This window comes from Culex quinquefasciatus, chromosome 3 (assembly GCF_015732765.1).
Source record: "Culex quinquefasciatus strain JHB chromosome 3, VPISU_Cqui_1.0_pri_paternal, whole genome shotgun sequence".
Taxonomy (NCBI): Eukaryota; Metazoa; Arthropoda; class Insecta; order Diptera; family Culicidae; genus Culex; species Culex quinquefasciatus.
The window spans coordinates 133,468,207-133,483,128 of record NC_051863.1 but is presented as its reverse complement, the minus strand read 5'-3'; the positions used below and the strand labels follow the sequence as shown (position 1 = coordinate 133,483,128).

At 37.7% G+C, this 14,922-nt stretch overlaps 1 protein-coding gene across 2 annotated transcripts; it reads left to right on the top strand.

The window, feature by feature from the left end:
- The first annotated feature begins 8,438 nt into the window (after positions 1 to 8,438).
- Positions 8,439 to 11,236, top strand: LOC6035473 (deoxyribodipyrimidine photo-lyase). Of its 2 annotated transcripts, none has more exons than XM_038264865.1 (2): positions 8,439 to 8,597; positions 9,588 to 11,236. In XM_038264865.1, exons 1-2 carry the CDS (start codon positions 8,542 to 8,544, stop codon positions 11,119 to 11,121), a joined length of 1,590 nt encoding a protein of 529 aa, XP_038120793.1. In that variant the 5' UTR covers positions 8,439 to 8,541; the 3' UTR covers positions 11,122 to 11,236. The 2 variants fall into 2 exon arrangements, with proteins under 2 accessions (XP_038120793.1, XP_038120794.1); XM_038264866.1 differs by having other exon boundaries at positions 9,565 to 11,236.
- Positions 11,237 to 14,922: the final 3,686 nt, after the last annotated feature.

The window sequence follows — 14,922 nt, the reverse complement described above, 5'->3', positions numbered from 1 at the left end:
TTGGAAATCAGTTTTTTTTTGTGATGACATTTCGGCGGTCGAGCGACTGTCAACAAAATAAGGGAACTGGACAATTTTACCGACATCCCCGCGAAATTATGGCAAATCGGAAAAACGGTGTAATAATTGCACGCAAAATCCAGATAACACAGGTCTGTGTAAATTTTGACACAGAGATCGGCCAAGCCGGGAAACTGCTAGCTGCGATCTTGCGCTGAGCCGCGATGACAGAAATGAAAAAAGTTGGAACCTCGGTTGGAACTGTCAACAACGCAGAAATCCTTCGAAAATTTTCATATACTTCAAAATTTAGAACTTGTGTAGCAACCTGTGTAAAATGTCAATGTGGGTAAAAAACATTTTTTTCAGTCGGCTATCTGGGTAAAATATTGCACATAATCCAAGATAATTCCCCATAAAATAAATTTACAGTTAATTTCAAATTCGTACAAAATTGGAAATTAAGCTCATTTAATGAGCTCGGAAATGATGAGTAAATGGATCGTGCACTGGTAAACAGCATTAGGGGAGAGTGGGGAGACTTGATCCCCGGGGACACCTGATCCCAAGCCTGTATCTCGTCACCATGTGGGTAAAACAATTAGCTTTGTTCTAGAAAGTTGTGCGAAATTAACCAAAACTCATTGTAGAAAACAAAGAAAAAAATAAAAAAATATTTAGATTAAGTTACACACATTTTTCTAAAACGAGCTGCAAAAAAACTTCCAAGAGATCTTTTTTTCTTTTTTTGATGTGCATAGAAAACCTCGTAGAAAACACTAAAAAATTATTCAAAAAAATATTTTTCATATATGAATTGTTTGATAAACTTATCAACTCCAAAACCCTTACGCATTTGATGTTAAATTTATCGTCATACTATTTTTACAATCAATTGTTTACAAAAGTGCGTTTAGGGAAACTTGATCCCTGCATTTTTACAGTCACTGGAATCAACCTCAAGATTAATTAATTGGGCTGGGTTTTCATACATAGTTTCCTTTAGTATAGTTGTACATAATTTACTGCAGTTTGAACCTTTTTTCAAAAGTTTTGTAAACAAAAATTACCAGCTTTTGTAAACATGCTTAATTTTGGTCTTAAAAAAAAATATTTTAAGTTTTTAAATATTTTACATACTAAACTTGTTATATTTTGAACACAAACGTACAGGTTTCATGTGAAATTGCTGTAACTCATAGAAAATAAAAAGTTTGGATGAATGAGAAACATTTTGCTTAAGATTTCTTCAAAATGTTGAAAGGGGGAACAAGTTACCCCTAACATTTTTAAAATGCCGGTTTAAAATATTTTTTTAAAACGCTTCACACAAAGAAAAAATACTCTGAATTTAAAAAGATCGTTCGTTGGATTAAAAGTTCGCGTTGGTGAATATTCGTAGAAAGTTCAAACTTTTCAATTTAAAAGTTTTTTTTTTTTTTTTTTTTTAATTTATGTTTATTCAGTTTTTCTTTTCCATGTACATTCATTCAGTTAAAATATTATTGAGTGTCCAATCACAATTGATGACTTTTCACCTCAATTTTAAATACTAGCAACTTTCATTTATTCATGAAATATTGTAGCTTTCGCTATTCAGTGATTTCAAATGTAGGAGGTCCTACATGTACAAAAGGGAAAAGGGATACCTTAAAACTAACTTATAAACTATATAAAGAGCGGATCAATGCAGCTGAAGACTGCAATGATTTTTGTCGAAATGCATCAATTATCTTATTGGACATAACATCCAAAGTGTCAACTTCGGCTAATTGATGAAGTTCACTGGTGCTGAACCAGGGAGGAAGTTTCAGAATCATTTTCAGAATTTTGTTCTGAATCCTCTGAAGTTTTTTCTTCCTGGTTAAGCAACAGCTTGTCCAGATCGGCACAGCATAAAGCATGGCAGGTCTGAAAATTTGTTTATAAATTAACAGTTTATTCTTGAGACAAAGTCTAGAATTCCTGTTTATAAGTGGATACAAACATTTAATATATTTGTTACATTTAACCTGGATACTTTCAATGTGATCCTTGTAAGTAAGGTTTTGTCAAAAGCAAGTCCAAGATATTTCACTTGATCCTCCCACTTTAAATTTACCTCATTCATCTTTATAATGTGATGACTTTTGGTTTAAGAAAATCAGCCCTTGGTTTGTGAGGGAAAATAATAAGTTGAGTTTTGCAGCATTTGGAGTAATTTTCCATTCTTTCAAATAAGAATTGAAAATATCCAAGCTTTTGTAATCTTCTTGTGATGACACGAAGGCTTCTACCTTTGGCGGAGATGCTTGTATCATCAGCAAAAAGTGATTTCTGACATCCTGGGGGCAAATCAGGCAAGTCAGAAGTAAAAATATTGTATAAAATTGGACCCAAAATGCTTCCTTGAGGGACGCCAGCACGTACAGGTAGTTGATCAGATTTGCTGTTCTGATAACATACCTGCAGAGTACGATCCGTCAAATAATTTTGAATAATTTTCACGATATAAATCGGAAAATTAAACCTTTTCAATTTCGCAATCAAACCTTTATGCCAAACACTGTCAAATGCTTTTTCTATGTCTAGAAGAGCAGCGCCAGTAGAATAGCCCTCAGATTTGTTGCTTCGAATTAAATTTGAAACTCTCAACAACTGATGAGTAGTTGAATGCCCAAGGCGAAATCCAAACTGCTCATCAGCGAAAATTGAATTTTCATTAATGTGCGTCATCATTCTATTAAGAATTATTCTTTCGAATAATTTACTAATAGATGAAAGCAAACTAATGGGCCGATAGCTTGAAGCTTCGGCAGGATTTTTATCCGGTTTCAAAATCGGAACTACTTTGGCATTTTTCCAACTACTGGGAAAATATGCCAAATCAAAACATTTGTTGCAAATTTTGACCAAGCTACTTAAAGTTGCTTCTGGTAATTTTTAATTAAAATGTAAAAATGCCATCCTCACCAGGGGCTTTCATATTTTTAAATTTTTGATAATAGATTTTATTTCATTCAGATCCGTATTAAAAACTTCATCTGATGAAAATTCTTGTTCAACAATATTCTGAAATTCTATTGAAATTTGATCTTCAATAGGACTCAAAACATTTAAGTTGAAATTATGAGCACTCTCAAACTGCTGAGCAAGTTTTTGAGCTTTCTCCCCATTAGTTAATAGAATATTATCACCATCTTTTAAAGAAGGGATTGGTTTTGGAGGTTTCTTAAGAACCTTTGAAAGTTTCCAAAAAGGTTTGGAATAAGGTTTAATTTGTTCGACATCTCTTGCGAACTTTTCATTTCGCAGGAGAGTGAATCTGTGGTCAATAACCTTTTGCAAATCTTTTGAATTCGCTTCAGTGCAGGATCACGAGAACGTTGATACTGTCTTCGGCGAACATTTTCAGACGAATCAGAAGCTGAAGATCGTCATCAATAATGGGAGAATCAAATTTGACTTGGACTTTAGGAATAGCAATATTCCTAGCATCCAAAATTGCATTAGTTAAAGATTCCAAGGCTGAATCAATATCAGCTTTGGTTTCTAAAACAAAATCATGATTTAAATTATTCTCAATATGATGCTGATACCTGTCCCAATTAGCTTTGTGGTAATTAAACACAGAACTATTGGGTCTGGTAACTGCTTCATGAGAAAGTGAAAAAGTTACTGGAAGATGATCAGAATCAAAATCAGCATGAGTCACTAAAGGACCACAATACTGACTTTGATTTGTCAAAACCAAATCAATTGTTGATGGATTTCTAACAGAAGAAAAGCAAGTTGGCCCATTCGGGTATAAAACCGAATAAAGACCAGAAGTGCAATCTCTGAATAGAATTTTACCATTGGAATTTACTTTTGAATTATTCCAAGATTGGTGTTTGGCATTAAAATCACCGATGATCAAAAATCGAGATCTATGCCGAGTAAGTTTATTCAAATCCCCTTTGAAATAATTTTTATTTTCCCCAGTGCATTGGAATGGCAAATATGCAGCTGCAATCATAATTTTCCCAAAAGAAGTTTCAAGTTCAATGCCCAAACTTTCAATAACTTTTAACTTAAAGTCACGTAACGTGCTATAAGTCATACTACGGTGGATAACTATTGCAACTCCACCGCCATTTCGATTCATTCTGTTATTGGTTATAACTTTATAATCTGGATCACTTTTCAAATAAGTGCCAGTTTTTAAAAATGTTTCGGTTATAACAGCAACATGCACGTTATGAACTCGTAAAAAGTTGAAAAATTCATTTTCTTTCGCTTTTAAAGAGCGAGCATTAAAATTCATAATATTGATGGAATTACTTAGATCCATGATTAAACTTCAGGGTAAGAACAACATCATTCGCAAATTTTAATCCAATCTGGATAGCTTCCATCATGGATGTAGCATTACTCATTGTTTGAATCAAACCAAACAGTGAGTTTTGCAAAAAAGTCATTTTTTCAAACGTAACATCGCCGAGATCAGAAGATCCCAAAGCGTTGCCAGCAGAAACATTTTCAAATGAAATTTGAGGTACCTGCCCAATTTCAGGAATATTGGTAGAGGATTTAAAATTCGTGGATGAACCCGAACCCGAAACGACGTTGGCATAAGAAATACCATTGCTGTTACCTAACTTTTCCATGGTAGGGGTATTTCTAGCATTGTTCGAGTGAGACAGCACGAACGTTTGATTTAAAGATGCAGGTACAACCTGACTTTGAGAAAATTTCGGTTTGATTTTCGGCTGATGCTTAGCACGAGAATCCAAAACCTTTTTCTGATGGGGCAATCCCAGAAATTTGATTTGTGATTTCCACCACAATTTGCACATTTAAATTGGGTGACTTCTTTCACGGGACAATTGTCCTTGTCGTGAGAAGAATCCCCGCAAACCATGCATTTTGGAACCATGGCGCAATGATCAGTACCGTGACCGAATGCCTGGCAACGCCGGCACTGGGTCAGATTCTGGCCATTACCGCCATGTTTCTTAAAATGCTCCCACTTTACCCGTACATGGAACAAAAACTGTACTTTGTCCAAAAGTTTCAAATTGTTGATTTCATTTCTGTTGAAATGAATCAGATAAAATTGTGAAGTCAAACCAAAGCGAGAAATATTCCCGTTTGATTTTTTCTTCATTGGTATTACTTGGGATGGGGCAAAGCCAAGCAACACCTTAAGTTCGTTTTTGATCTCATCCACCGACAAGTCGTTGGAGAGACCTTTCAGGACCGCCTTGAATGGACGAGCATTCTTGGTCTCATACGTGTAGAAATTGTGTTTGTGGTTTTTCAAATAACCAACAAAAGTTTGGTGATCTTGTAAAGATTCCGTCAACAAGCGACATTCTCCTCTTCGACCAAGCTGGAACGAAACCTTCAAATTGCAAGTTTCCTTGCAATTCTTCAGTTGCGTTCGAAAGCTGGCCAAATCGGAGACGGAAGTCACTACAATTGGCGGAGCCTTTACTCGTTTCTCGACGGCAGAAGGCTCAGTACGAGGAGAAGGATCCTTGTCCACAGTTTCGGATAAAACACCGAAACCGTTTGCCAATGGAATTGGAGAATTGACCTCACTTTCAGAATCAGAATCAGACCTCGGATGAGGCTGTTTTCTTTTTCTGTTTCCGTTAGCCGATTTAGCGTTCAAACGCTTCACCGACGTAACGACCAAATCTTCAGAAGATTTGCGTTTACCTTTGTTTTGACGCATTTTGCAAGCAAAGTTCTCTTAAAAGGATGGCTTCGTTTGTAAAATACAACAAAATTTCAGGTGGGGTTAGTCTTGAAAAGACTGTTTAGAATTTTGGAATGTAACTCAGGTAGTCTTTAAAAAGACTGTGAATTTTGTTTGAAATAACTCTGAGCTTAGGTAGTAAAAAATACCGCAGCTCTAGTGTCCGTTCACCACGAAGGTTCGCAAGACACTGATTCAATTTAAAAGTTGGAAAGTTTTTGATACTACCATGCATTCATGGAACAAAATCGTTGTATCGGTAAAAGTGTTTTACTTTTAATTGGAAAAGAAACCTTTTATAGCAAGAATAAACAACATTTAATACTACAGTGTTAATTTCAGAAAAATGTGCTTGATTCTAGGCTTGATCCTGGCTGGAAAGTGAAGTGCCTGAACGGGGAGTTCCCGATTCTGGAAGCGCATCCGGAAGATTGGGATGATGAGGCCCTCGGAACGGAATTCGATTTCGAGCATTTTATCCTCCTTCGAGAATGACACAGATTTTTTCGGCACGCTGTCCAGGGTTCATTCGGCTGGAGCTGCGCCGTCGCGAGATGAGCATTTGTGGGCGGTTATTTGCTAAAAGAGATGGAAGTAAGTGAAGTTGGCAAGCCACTGTACACATTCTCATTACTCACAGGTGTTGTAAACCGTCGGCACCGAGTGCAACATCCGCTCTGGCTACCTCCGATTATCCCGCTTCTCGTCGTCCTCCTCTTCGTTGGCTCCTTCTCCTCACCGTGAAAATCACCTGTCTCGTACTTGTCCAAAAACCGGATGTTTATCTTCTTCAACGCAATCTCGTTGTTCACGCAATTCTTCGGCAGCGCCATCTCCTCGATGATCTCGTTACAGTCCTCGCGGGAATTGACCTTCAATCACCAATCCCGGGCCACCACCACCGAATACAACCGGTGCGAATCCACATTCCTACCTCCCATCCTAAAAAAACAAATAAAATCAATCACAAGCCCCACAAAACACCCAAGCTTTCTTCTTACCCATTCCGGTCGTGGAACAGCTGCAGTTCCTGCAGGAAGCTCGCCTTGTCCTTTTAGAGCACTTCACCTCGTCCCGCACCCGCACCACCCTCCTTCGAATGCGTTCCGCTGCTGCTGTTTGGCTCACGAAGGTTTCCGCGTCCGATTCCTGGCTGCTGCCTCCGTCGGTTTTGCTTTGCGTCCTAGAATCACCAGCACCACCGGACCCACCAAAGTGTTTGTTTACATTTGGAACTTAATCGTACACGAGAACGTCAAAATGAAAGAAATTCTACAGTCGTATTAAAAGTTAAGACTTTTAAATCAGTTAGTAAGGAGATTTTCAAAAACTTTACCAGTAAAAGTTTTCATATTTTAAACAAGAAAAAAACTTTCCCTCAAGCTAATTTTAGCAACTTTTTAAATCAAAAATAAGTTACTTTTGTCATTACGGTAATATTTTTTTGTGTGTTGGCATGATTCGAAGAGTTCATCTGATGAAATACCCTTATAAGCCAAACATAGATGTATGTTTAAGCTTTTAATTCATGCAAAAAGTTTATAGTTTTGTGAGAAATTGACAGAGTTATGTGCGATACAAAAAAGGGGATCAAGTCTCCCCACTCTCCCCTACACTTTTTTCAGTTCGCTATTACACACTTGTATGGGATTTTTCAGTTCAAGTATGATTACACACTTTCGTATAATCATACTTGAACTGAAAAATCCCATACAAGTGTGTAAAAGTGAACTGAACAGTGTGTAATGTTGATTATCAGTGTGGTCATCTGTCAAATCATTGGTGAATTTCCCTTATTTTTCGTTGAATTATTTATATCTAGAATTTTGTTATGAGATCCAATAAGCTATTGTCTTTTATATGTTTAGGACCTATTCAAATGAAGCTTAGATTGCTGATATTATTGTTTAAAGCGATAAAGCTCATTTTTCTGAGTACAATGACCCTTTGTACGACCACAAAGAGTTTAAAATGGATTTTTAAATCAATTTTGAAAAATTAACCTCGCGGTCCTCTTTGACAGAAAAGCTCCTACTTGACAGCTCGTTCCAAGGGGACCATAGTTAATCCATCGAAAAAATGTTGTCTTGTCAATTTTTTTTGCATTAAAATGAAAAAAAGTGATCATAAATGGTTTTTAATCGTGTTTTTTAGCGTTGTACATAAAAATTGACATAGGGCTTTAGTACCCAATTCACCCAAATCTGACAAATTACCCATTTACATATTTCTGAGTAGGTCAAGTTTTGTCAAAAAACAGAGTGATTTTGATGTGAATAGAGTTAGAAGAAGATTGAGTTTAAATTTTGTACTGGTCAGCAAAAACCGAGTATTTCGCGACGTATCTTCTTTCTAAAACTAAATTAAAACAAACTTGACAGTTGTGCGAGCGAAAGTAACACGAGACAAATCAAAGTTTTCAAAGCAGGTGTGGTGCTGTCAAATATCAAATGACACGAGGAATTTAATTCCTTAATGTATTAAATGGAAAAATTAATACATTAAGGCCAATGTCACGCCCCTCGGCAAAAACTCTTCTTCACTTACTCAGACAACTTTAACGTAAAATTAGTATTTCCGCAGTAGCGTGTATATCCTTCTCTTGAAACGGTGTAATCGCTGCCGCGGGTGGTAAAATCGCCAACCCCACTTTTTCCGATCCCGCTTCGCGGTGAGTGCACGCGAACCCGAATTTCACAACAATCGTTCACAGCCTTTCAAACAAAACGTGCGCGCGCGTCTTTCTGCTTCTGTTTCCAAACAAAAATAATTTCACTCCGTTTGTGTTCCGTCCGCGTTCTGTTCTGGTCCCGTTTATGAGGTTTTTGCTTCGCGTTGATTGTTTCATTCTACAAAAGGGGAGATATTTTGCGTGAGTTTTATTAGAATTTTGGAAATTCCATTGACTTCCCTGTCGAAAAATCACCCTACTGTTCCTAAAATATAATCGGGTTTAGTCGGATGAATCGACTGACGAAATAACCGACTAATCGGCCGATGTTGCAACATACGCTTATGGAAATTTAACCCAGACGTAAGCCGACGAATCGGTATTCGCAATCAGCCAACTCGATCATACGAAGTTGGCCGATTAGTAGGTTGATTAAAATCACTGTCCCCGGAGAAATCCGGGATCCTGCGTCTTAATGGAACCGGCGTATGAATTAGCTGCCAAAAAGTAATGGATTACATACCTACAACGTTTCGGCTGCTAGTTCAATCACCTAAAAATAAATTTACGAATTAGAAATCATTGTCTATTTTTTAGAACTTCCGGACAAAGTTCCAAATGTTCTGTTTTTAAAATTTATTCGATATTTCATAACAAAAACTTACCCCAGAAGATTTAAGTAAAAACACTGATTGTCAATTGAAGCGCCGGGCTTTCTGCTGGGACCGCTACTTCAAAACTATGTCTTGGTTCATCACCTTGAAAACATTTAAAAACAAACAAACACTTGAAACAATAAACTTGCCTATTTTTCTTAAAAATGACTATTGAAACACTTAGAAAATACTTACCAAACTTTGTACAAGCTACTTTTTGCTACAGCATTGAAAATTGCAGGAATTCCGGTTCAAATTAACGCAGACAATAATTTACCAAAGTCCATTTAGTAAACAACACTAAAACGTAATTCATTGACCGATTCTTTGACCAACTTAGTGTGTTTCCGTGCATGCCCGACTAAAGCCAATTTAATTTGCCGATTAATTGATCGACTGAAACGTTGGCATCGACGCATGCCAACTTAGTAGGTTTACTGGTCGGTCGTTTTAGAAGACACCCGATTTCGTAGGCTGATTCCTCAGATTGAGAACTGTCAAACTTTTTACAGGGTTACCTCGATTTTCGTTCCAGCACCATGAAGAAAGCGTCCTCCTCAAAATCAAAATCAGACGAACCGGCCGCGAAGAAGCCAAAGGTCGAGGGAGGTCCCATCAAGGTGGACGATTTCGTAGACAAGTTTAAGGCGATCCGCCAGGAAACGGCCAAGTCCGTGCTGGACTTTGACTTCAAGAAGAAGCGCATTCGCATTCTGTCGGACGCGAAGGAGGTTGAGGAGGGCAAGGCCGGAGTGGTCTACTGGATGTCGCGCGATGCCCGCGTTCAGGACAATTGGGCGTTCCTGTTTGCGCAGAAGCTGGCGATGAAGAACGAGCTGCCGCTGCACGTTTGCTTCAGTTTGGTTCCAAAGTTCCTGGAGGCCACGATCCGGCACTTTAAGTTTATGCTGAAGGGATTGGAGGAGGTGGCGAAGGAGTGCGAATCTTTGAACGTACAGTTCCACATGCTGACCGGGATGGCCAAGGACACGGTGCCGAAGTTTGTCAAGGCGCACAAAATGGGCGCGGTCGTGTGCGACTTCAGTCCGTTGCGCGTTCCGGCGCAGTGGGTTGAGGACGTGCGGAAGGCACTGCCGGCTGAGGTTCCGTTGTGCCAGGTCGACGCCCACAACGTGGTCCCGGTTTGGGTGACCTCGGAGAAGCTAGAGTACGCGGCACGAACCATTCGCACAAAGGTCAACAACAATCTCAACACGTACCTGACGCAGTTTCCGCCGGTCGTCAAACATCCGCACAAGTCCAAGCTGAAGGCGGAAGCGATCGATTGGCCAAAGCTGCTGGACACGCTCCAGGTCGATCGCACCGTTGACGAGGTCGAGTGGGCCGTCCCCGGTTACACTGGCGGCGTGGCCACTCTACAAGGTTTCGTCGAGAAGCGCCTCCGAAAGTTCAACGCCAAACGGAACGACCCAACCGACGACGCCCTCTCGAATCTCTCGCCCTGGTTCCATTTTGGCCAGATTTCCGTGCAGCGTGCGATTCTCGCCGTCAAAAAGTACGGCAAGGGCTTCTCCGAGGGTGTGGCCTCGTTCTGCGAAGAAGCCATCGTCCGCCGCGAACTCTCGGACAACTTTTGCTACTACAACAAAAACTACGACAACCTGCAGGGCGCCTACGACTGGGCCCGCAAAACCTTGGACGATCATCGCAAGGACAAACGCACCCACGTCTACACCCGCGACCAGCTCGAACAGGCCAAAACGCACGACGACCTGTGGAACTCGGCCCAGCTCCAGATGGTCAAGGAGGGCAAAATGCACGGCTTTCTGCGCATGTACTGGGCGAAGAAGATTCTCGAATGGACCAAGTCGCCGGAGGAGGCGCTCGAAACCGCCATCTACCTCAACGATCGATACCAGCTGGACGGACGCGACCCGAACGGATACGTCGGCTGTATGTGGAGCATCGCCGGCATCCACGATCAGGGCTGGCGCGAGCGGGAAGTTTTCGGCAAGATTCGCTACATGAACTACGAGGGTTGCAAGCGCAAGTTTGATGTGGCCGCCTTCGTGGCGCGTTACGGCGGAAAGGTGTACAAGAGCAAGTAGAAGAGCAAGTTTTTTGTTTGATGAGCATTTCCAGTCAGGTCCACCGAAATCGTAAGTATTCGTACTTTTTAAGTTGCTTCCTTATATTTTTGTTTTTGCTTTTCTTTTTTGTTACAAGAGATTATAACCACGTTTCGGAACAATACAATCACACGTTGTCGAAGATAAAACAGTTGCCTTGAATATCTCTGATCCGAACGTCCTTTTTATAGAGATTGAAAACTTGGGATCTTAACCAATATTGCGAAGAATGTGGTCATAGATTTTCGCAAAGCTTTTCGATTTTTGTTGTCTTCGGATGAAAGTTTGTCGTCATTTTTAACGTAAAAAAATGTAAAACTGAAAATTAAAAAATTGATAAATACAAAATTTTAACAAATCAGAACTGAAAAAAATCAAAAAAATTATCTGAAAGTTACAAAATTTTAAAATGCATAGAAATTAAAATTTTGTTTTTTAATTATTTTTGTTTGGATTCAAAATTTTTTTAATTTTTGTTACATTTTACATTTTACAATTTTACATTTTTTAAAGTTAAAAATTATTTAAAGCAGTTTTTTTTAAGTAAAAAAATGTCAGTTCTCAGACATTAAAAAGAATTATCATTCGCGAAACTTCGTCTCCCAACTTTCACTGCCCGTCGTGACATTCTCTTTGTCTCTCTCTCTTTCCCGTATTAACAATCATCCCCCCTCAACAGATCGTAGCCACAAAAGCCGCCACAAAACAAAATTTGCCTACGCAGTTTATCGGGACGTAGTGCGTGGTCGGTTTCCAATACCCCTCTGCGGTTTTCTGAGAAAACAAAACAATCTTCGGTGAGTGTGCGTGAACGAGGAATTGAGAAGGAATGAAAGAAAGAGAAGGCTTTTTGCTGGCAAGCACGAGATGAAAGAAGAAAATTCTCAAGCTGTAGTGGAGCAATTCTCTACGAAATCGGTCTTATTTATTTAATTTAAATTTTTGTGTTTTTAATCCGGTTGAAACTTTTTTGATGCCTTCGGTTTGCCCAAAGATGCCATTTTGCATCATTAGTTTGTTCATATAATTTTCCATACAAATTTGGCAGCTGTCCATACAAAAATGATAAATGGAAATCAAAAAATCTGTATCTTTTGAAGGAATTTTTCGATCGATTTGTTGTCTTCGGCAAAGTTGTAGGTATAAATAAGGACTACACTGGAAAAAAATGATATACTGGAAAAAAATGGTTTTTTAATTTCACTTTTTGTCATTAAAACTTGATTTGCAAAATAACACATTTTTTTTTTATTTTCTGATATGTTTTAGGGGACATCAAATGCCAACTTTTCAGAAATTGGGTTTGGGTGAGACTTAGAAAACAGCAATTTTCCTGTTTTTAAACCGTTGCATGTCAATGTCAAGATACATAGAATTTTCCAAGATTTTCAAAAATATTTTTTTTAGATCTGGGCAAACATGGACACTAATTTTAATAAAATGAATAACTGCGTCTATTTTAAAATAAAAGTTACCTAAAAATGGCTATAACTTGAAAACGTTGCATTTTATCAAAATTTCACTTAAGTACTTTTTGATAGCAAATTCTACATCAGAAAATAGAGTTCCCTGGGCCTTGTAAAGTCAAGGGGCATGATTTGATCCTAGTGCATTAGTTAAAATTTGGGTATACATTCTTTTTTTTAAGCACTATGGACACCACTTCATGCTACGAGAACTCGCTTTGGCGTAGCCCCAGGGCTTAAGCGTTGACCGATAAGCTGTCTTCGTGAACTAGGTAGTTCTCCGATAGTGAAAATATCACAATTGCACAAGACACCGCTGCTTCTGTGACTTTTTCACTATCACAATGTGGGATTTAGGTGGGACTTTAGGATAGTACAGTTGATTTGTTTCTTAGCATTAGCATTTAAAATAAATCTGTATGCCTTCCAAATCTATTTGATGATAAATTTAGTTGCAATTGTTAAGTTAGAGTAATGCTGTCAATAAACTTTGATTGATATAGAATACTAGGCATTCTTTTATGTCAAATTGTCCATAGAGTCTCGATCAATCAATAATGTAATGATATCGGACAAAATTCGTTGATCTGTTGAACTAACGGTTTTCGGATTATGGTTGTATTGACCATTGTTGCGAATCGAGGAACTACGGATCTTTTGACGTAAATGGTCATTTCGTTTTCAAATCGCGATTTCTATCCTATTTGTATATCAGTTCACAATTGTTTATTGTTTTTTGATAGAAGTAGTACTACAACAGTTAAAGGAACGTTTAGTTTTGAACATTAAGTTTAGAGGATTTTAGATTAAAATTTAGATTTTCAATCCAAAGTAGTTAGCAAATGAATATTGGGACTTAAATGAATAATTGAACATTTTGGACTTATGAATAACACACAACTGTGCATTTATTCTAGAGTCAGATCCATACAGCGTCAGTGTTTATTTGGTCGAAGTGTACTAATTCATTGGCAGATCTGATTCTAGTTGTAATGTACGACAAGACTACTGACGGACGTGACAGGACGAGGGCCCAGTTTAGAGGTTTCAACATCAACGATGTGCGGCTGGACCACCCTCCCAAAAAAAAAAAAAAAAAAAAAAATTCTACATCAGAAAATAGAGTTGAACAATTTTTCCGACCAATATTTCGATTTTTTGAAAAAATCAGTATTGATTCAAAAATTCATAACTCGGTCAAAGATTATTTGCCCCGTTCTGGAAATTTCTGACAAGTTGGCATTTGATGTCCCCTAAAACATATCAAAAAATAAATAAAAATGAAAATAGTGTTTTTTGCCAATTAAGTTTTAAAGATAAAAAGGTAAATAAAAAAGGATTTTTTTACCGTGTATAATTTTTTTCAGTGTAGTCCTCATCAATACCTACAACTTTACCGAAGATACCAAATCGATTAAAAATTCCTTCAAAAGATACAGATTTTTGAATTTTCATACATCATTTTTGTATGGGCAGCAGCCAAATTTGTATGGAAAATTATATGGACAAACTAATGATGCAAAATGGCTTCTTTGGGCATACCGGAGGCACCAAAAAAGTTTCAGTCGGATTAAAAAATACAAAAAAAAATCGAATGACCAAAATCTTAGAGAATTCATTGACAGCTCAGTGACAGTCGCTATACCCTCTGATATTTTGGTGACTGTAGAATTATCAAATTATAGTATTTTCTATCACTCATTTACAACACTGGTCAAGGAGATATAAGTCTACGGCAAACAAACAAGCTCGCACTTTTTGAAAGGTTGCCTGCATTTGTTTGCACAAAAGTCAGAGTGTTTGCGAGTTTGGCAAACTGTCTAACACAAAAAAAGTGTGAGATTTTGTTTTTGTTTGTCATAGTCCAATACCTCCTTTACTATTCATAACTATATTACTATTAATCAATTTTGCCGAAAGCTTTGTGGATTTTTGTGTGCTAAAAACCGCATTTAAAAAAACAGTTCAAAAAAAGCATTACAAAAATTAAAAATCTTAGAAATTTCTGAAATGTATTTTTTTAGAATTTTGAAATAAAAAAAGCATGCAACATTTTATTTTTTTATTAAATTTATGGTAATTCCGGCAAAAAAAATGAAATATTAAATATTTTGGATATTTTTTTCAATTGCTAAATTTTTATTGTTTCTAATATTTGAACCTTTGGATTTTTTCGAATCCTTATATTTTTCTGTATTTTTGAATTTAGTGATTATTATTGTTTTAGGAAGAATCGTCAATCGGGATACGCTCTAAGCAAGTTATGCGACCAACTAGCTTCGGATTGTTTGTTGAGAAAGTAATCAAAATTCGC

Excerpts from the sequence above, each read along its gene's own strand:
- LOC6035473 (XM_038264865.1), top strand. The coding sequence starts at position 8,542 with ATGAGGTTTTTGCTTCGCGTTGATTGTTTCATTCTACAAAAGGGGAGA. Across the intron at positions 8,598-9,587 it reads CAAAAGGGGAGATATTTTGC|CACCATGAAGAAAGCGTCCT; the intron begins GTGAGTTTTATT and ends TTTTCGTTCCAG.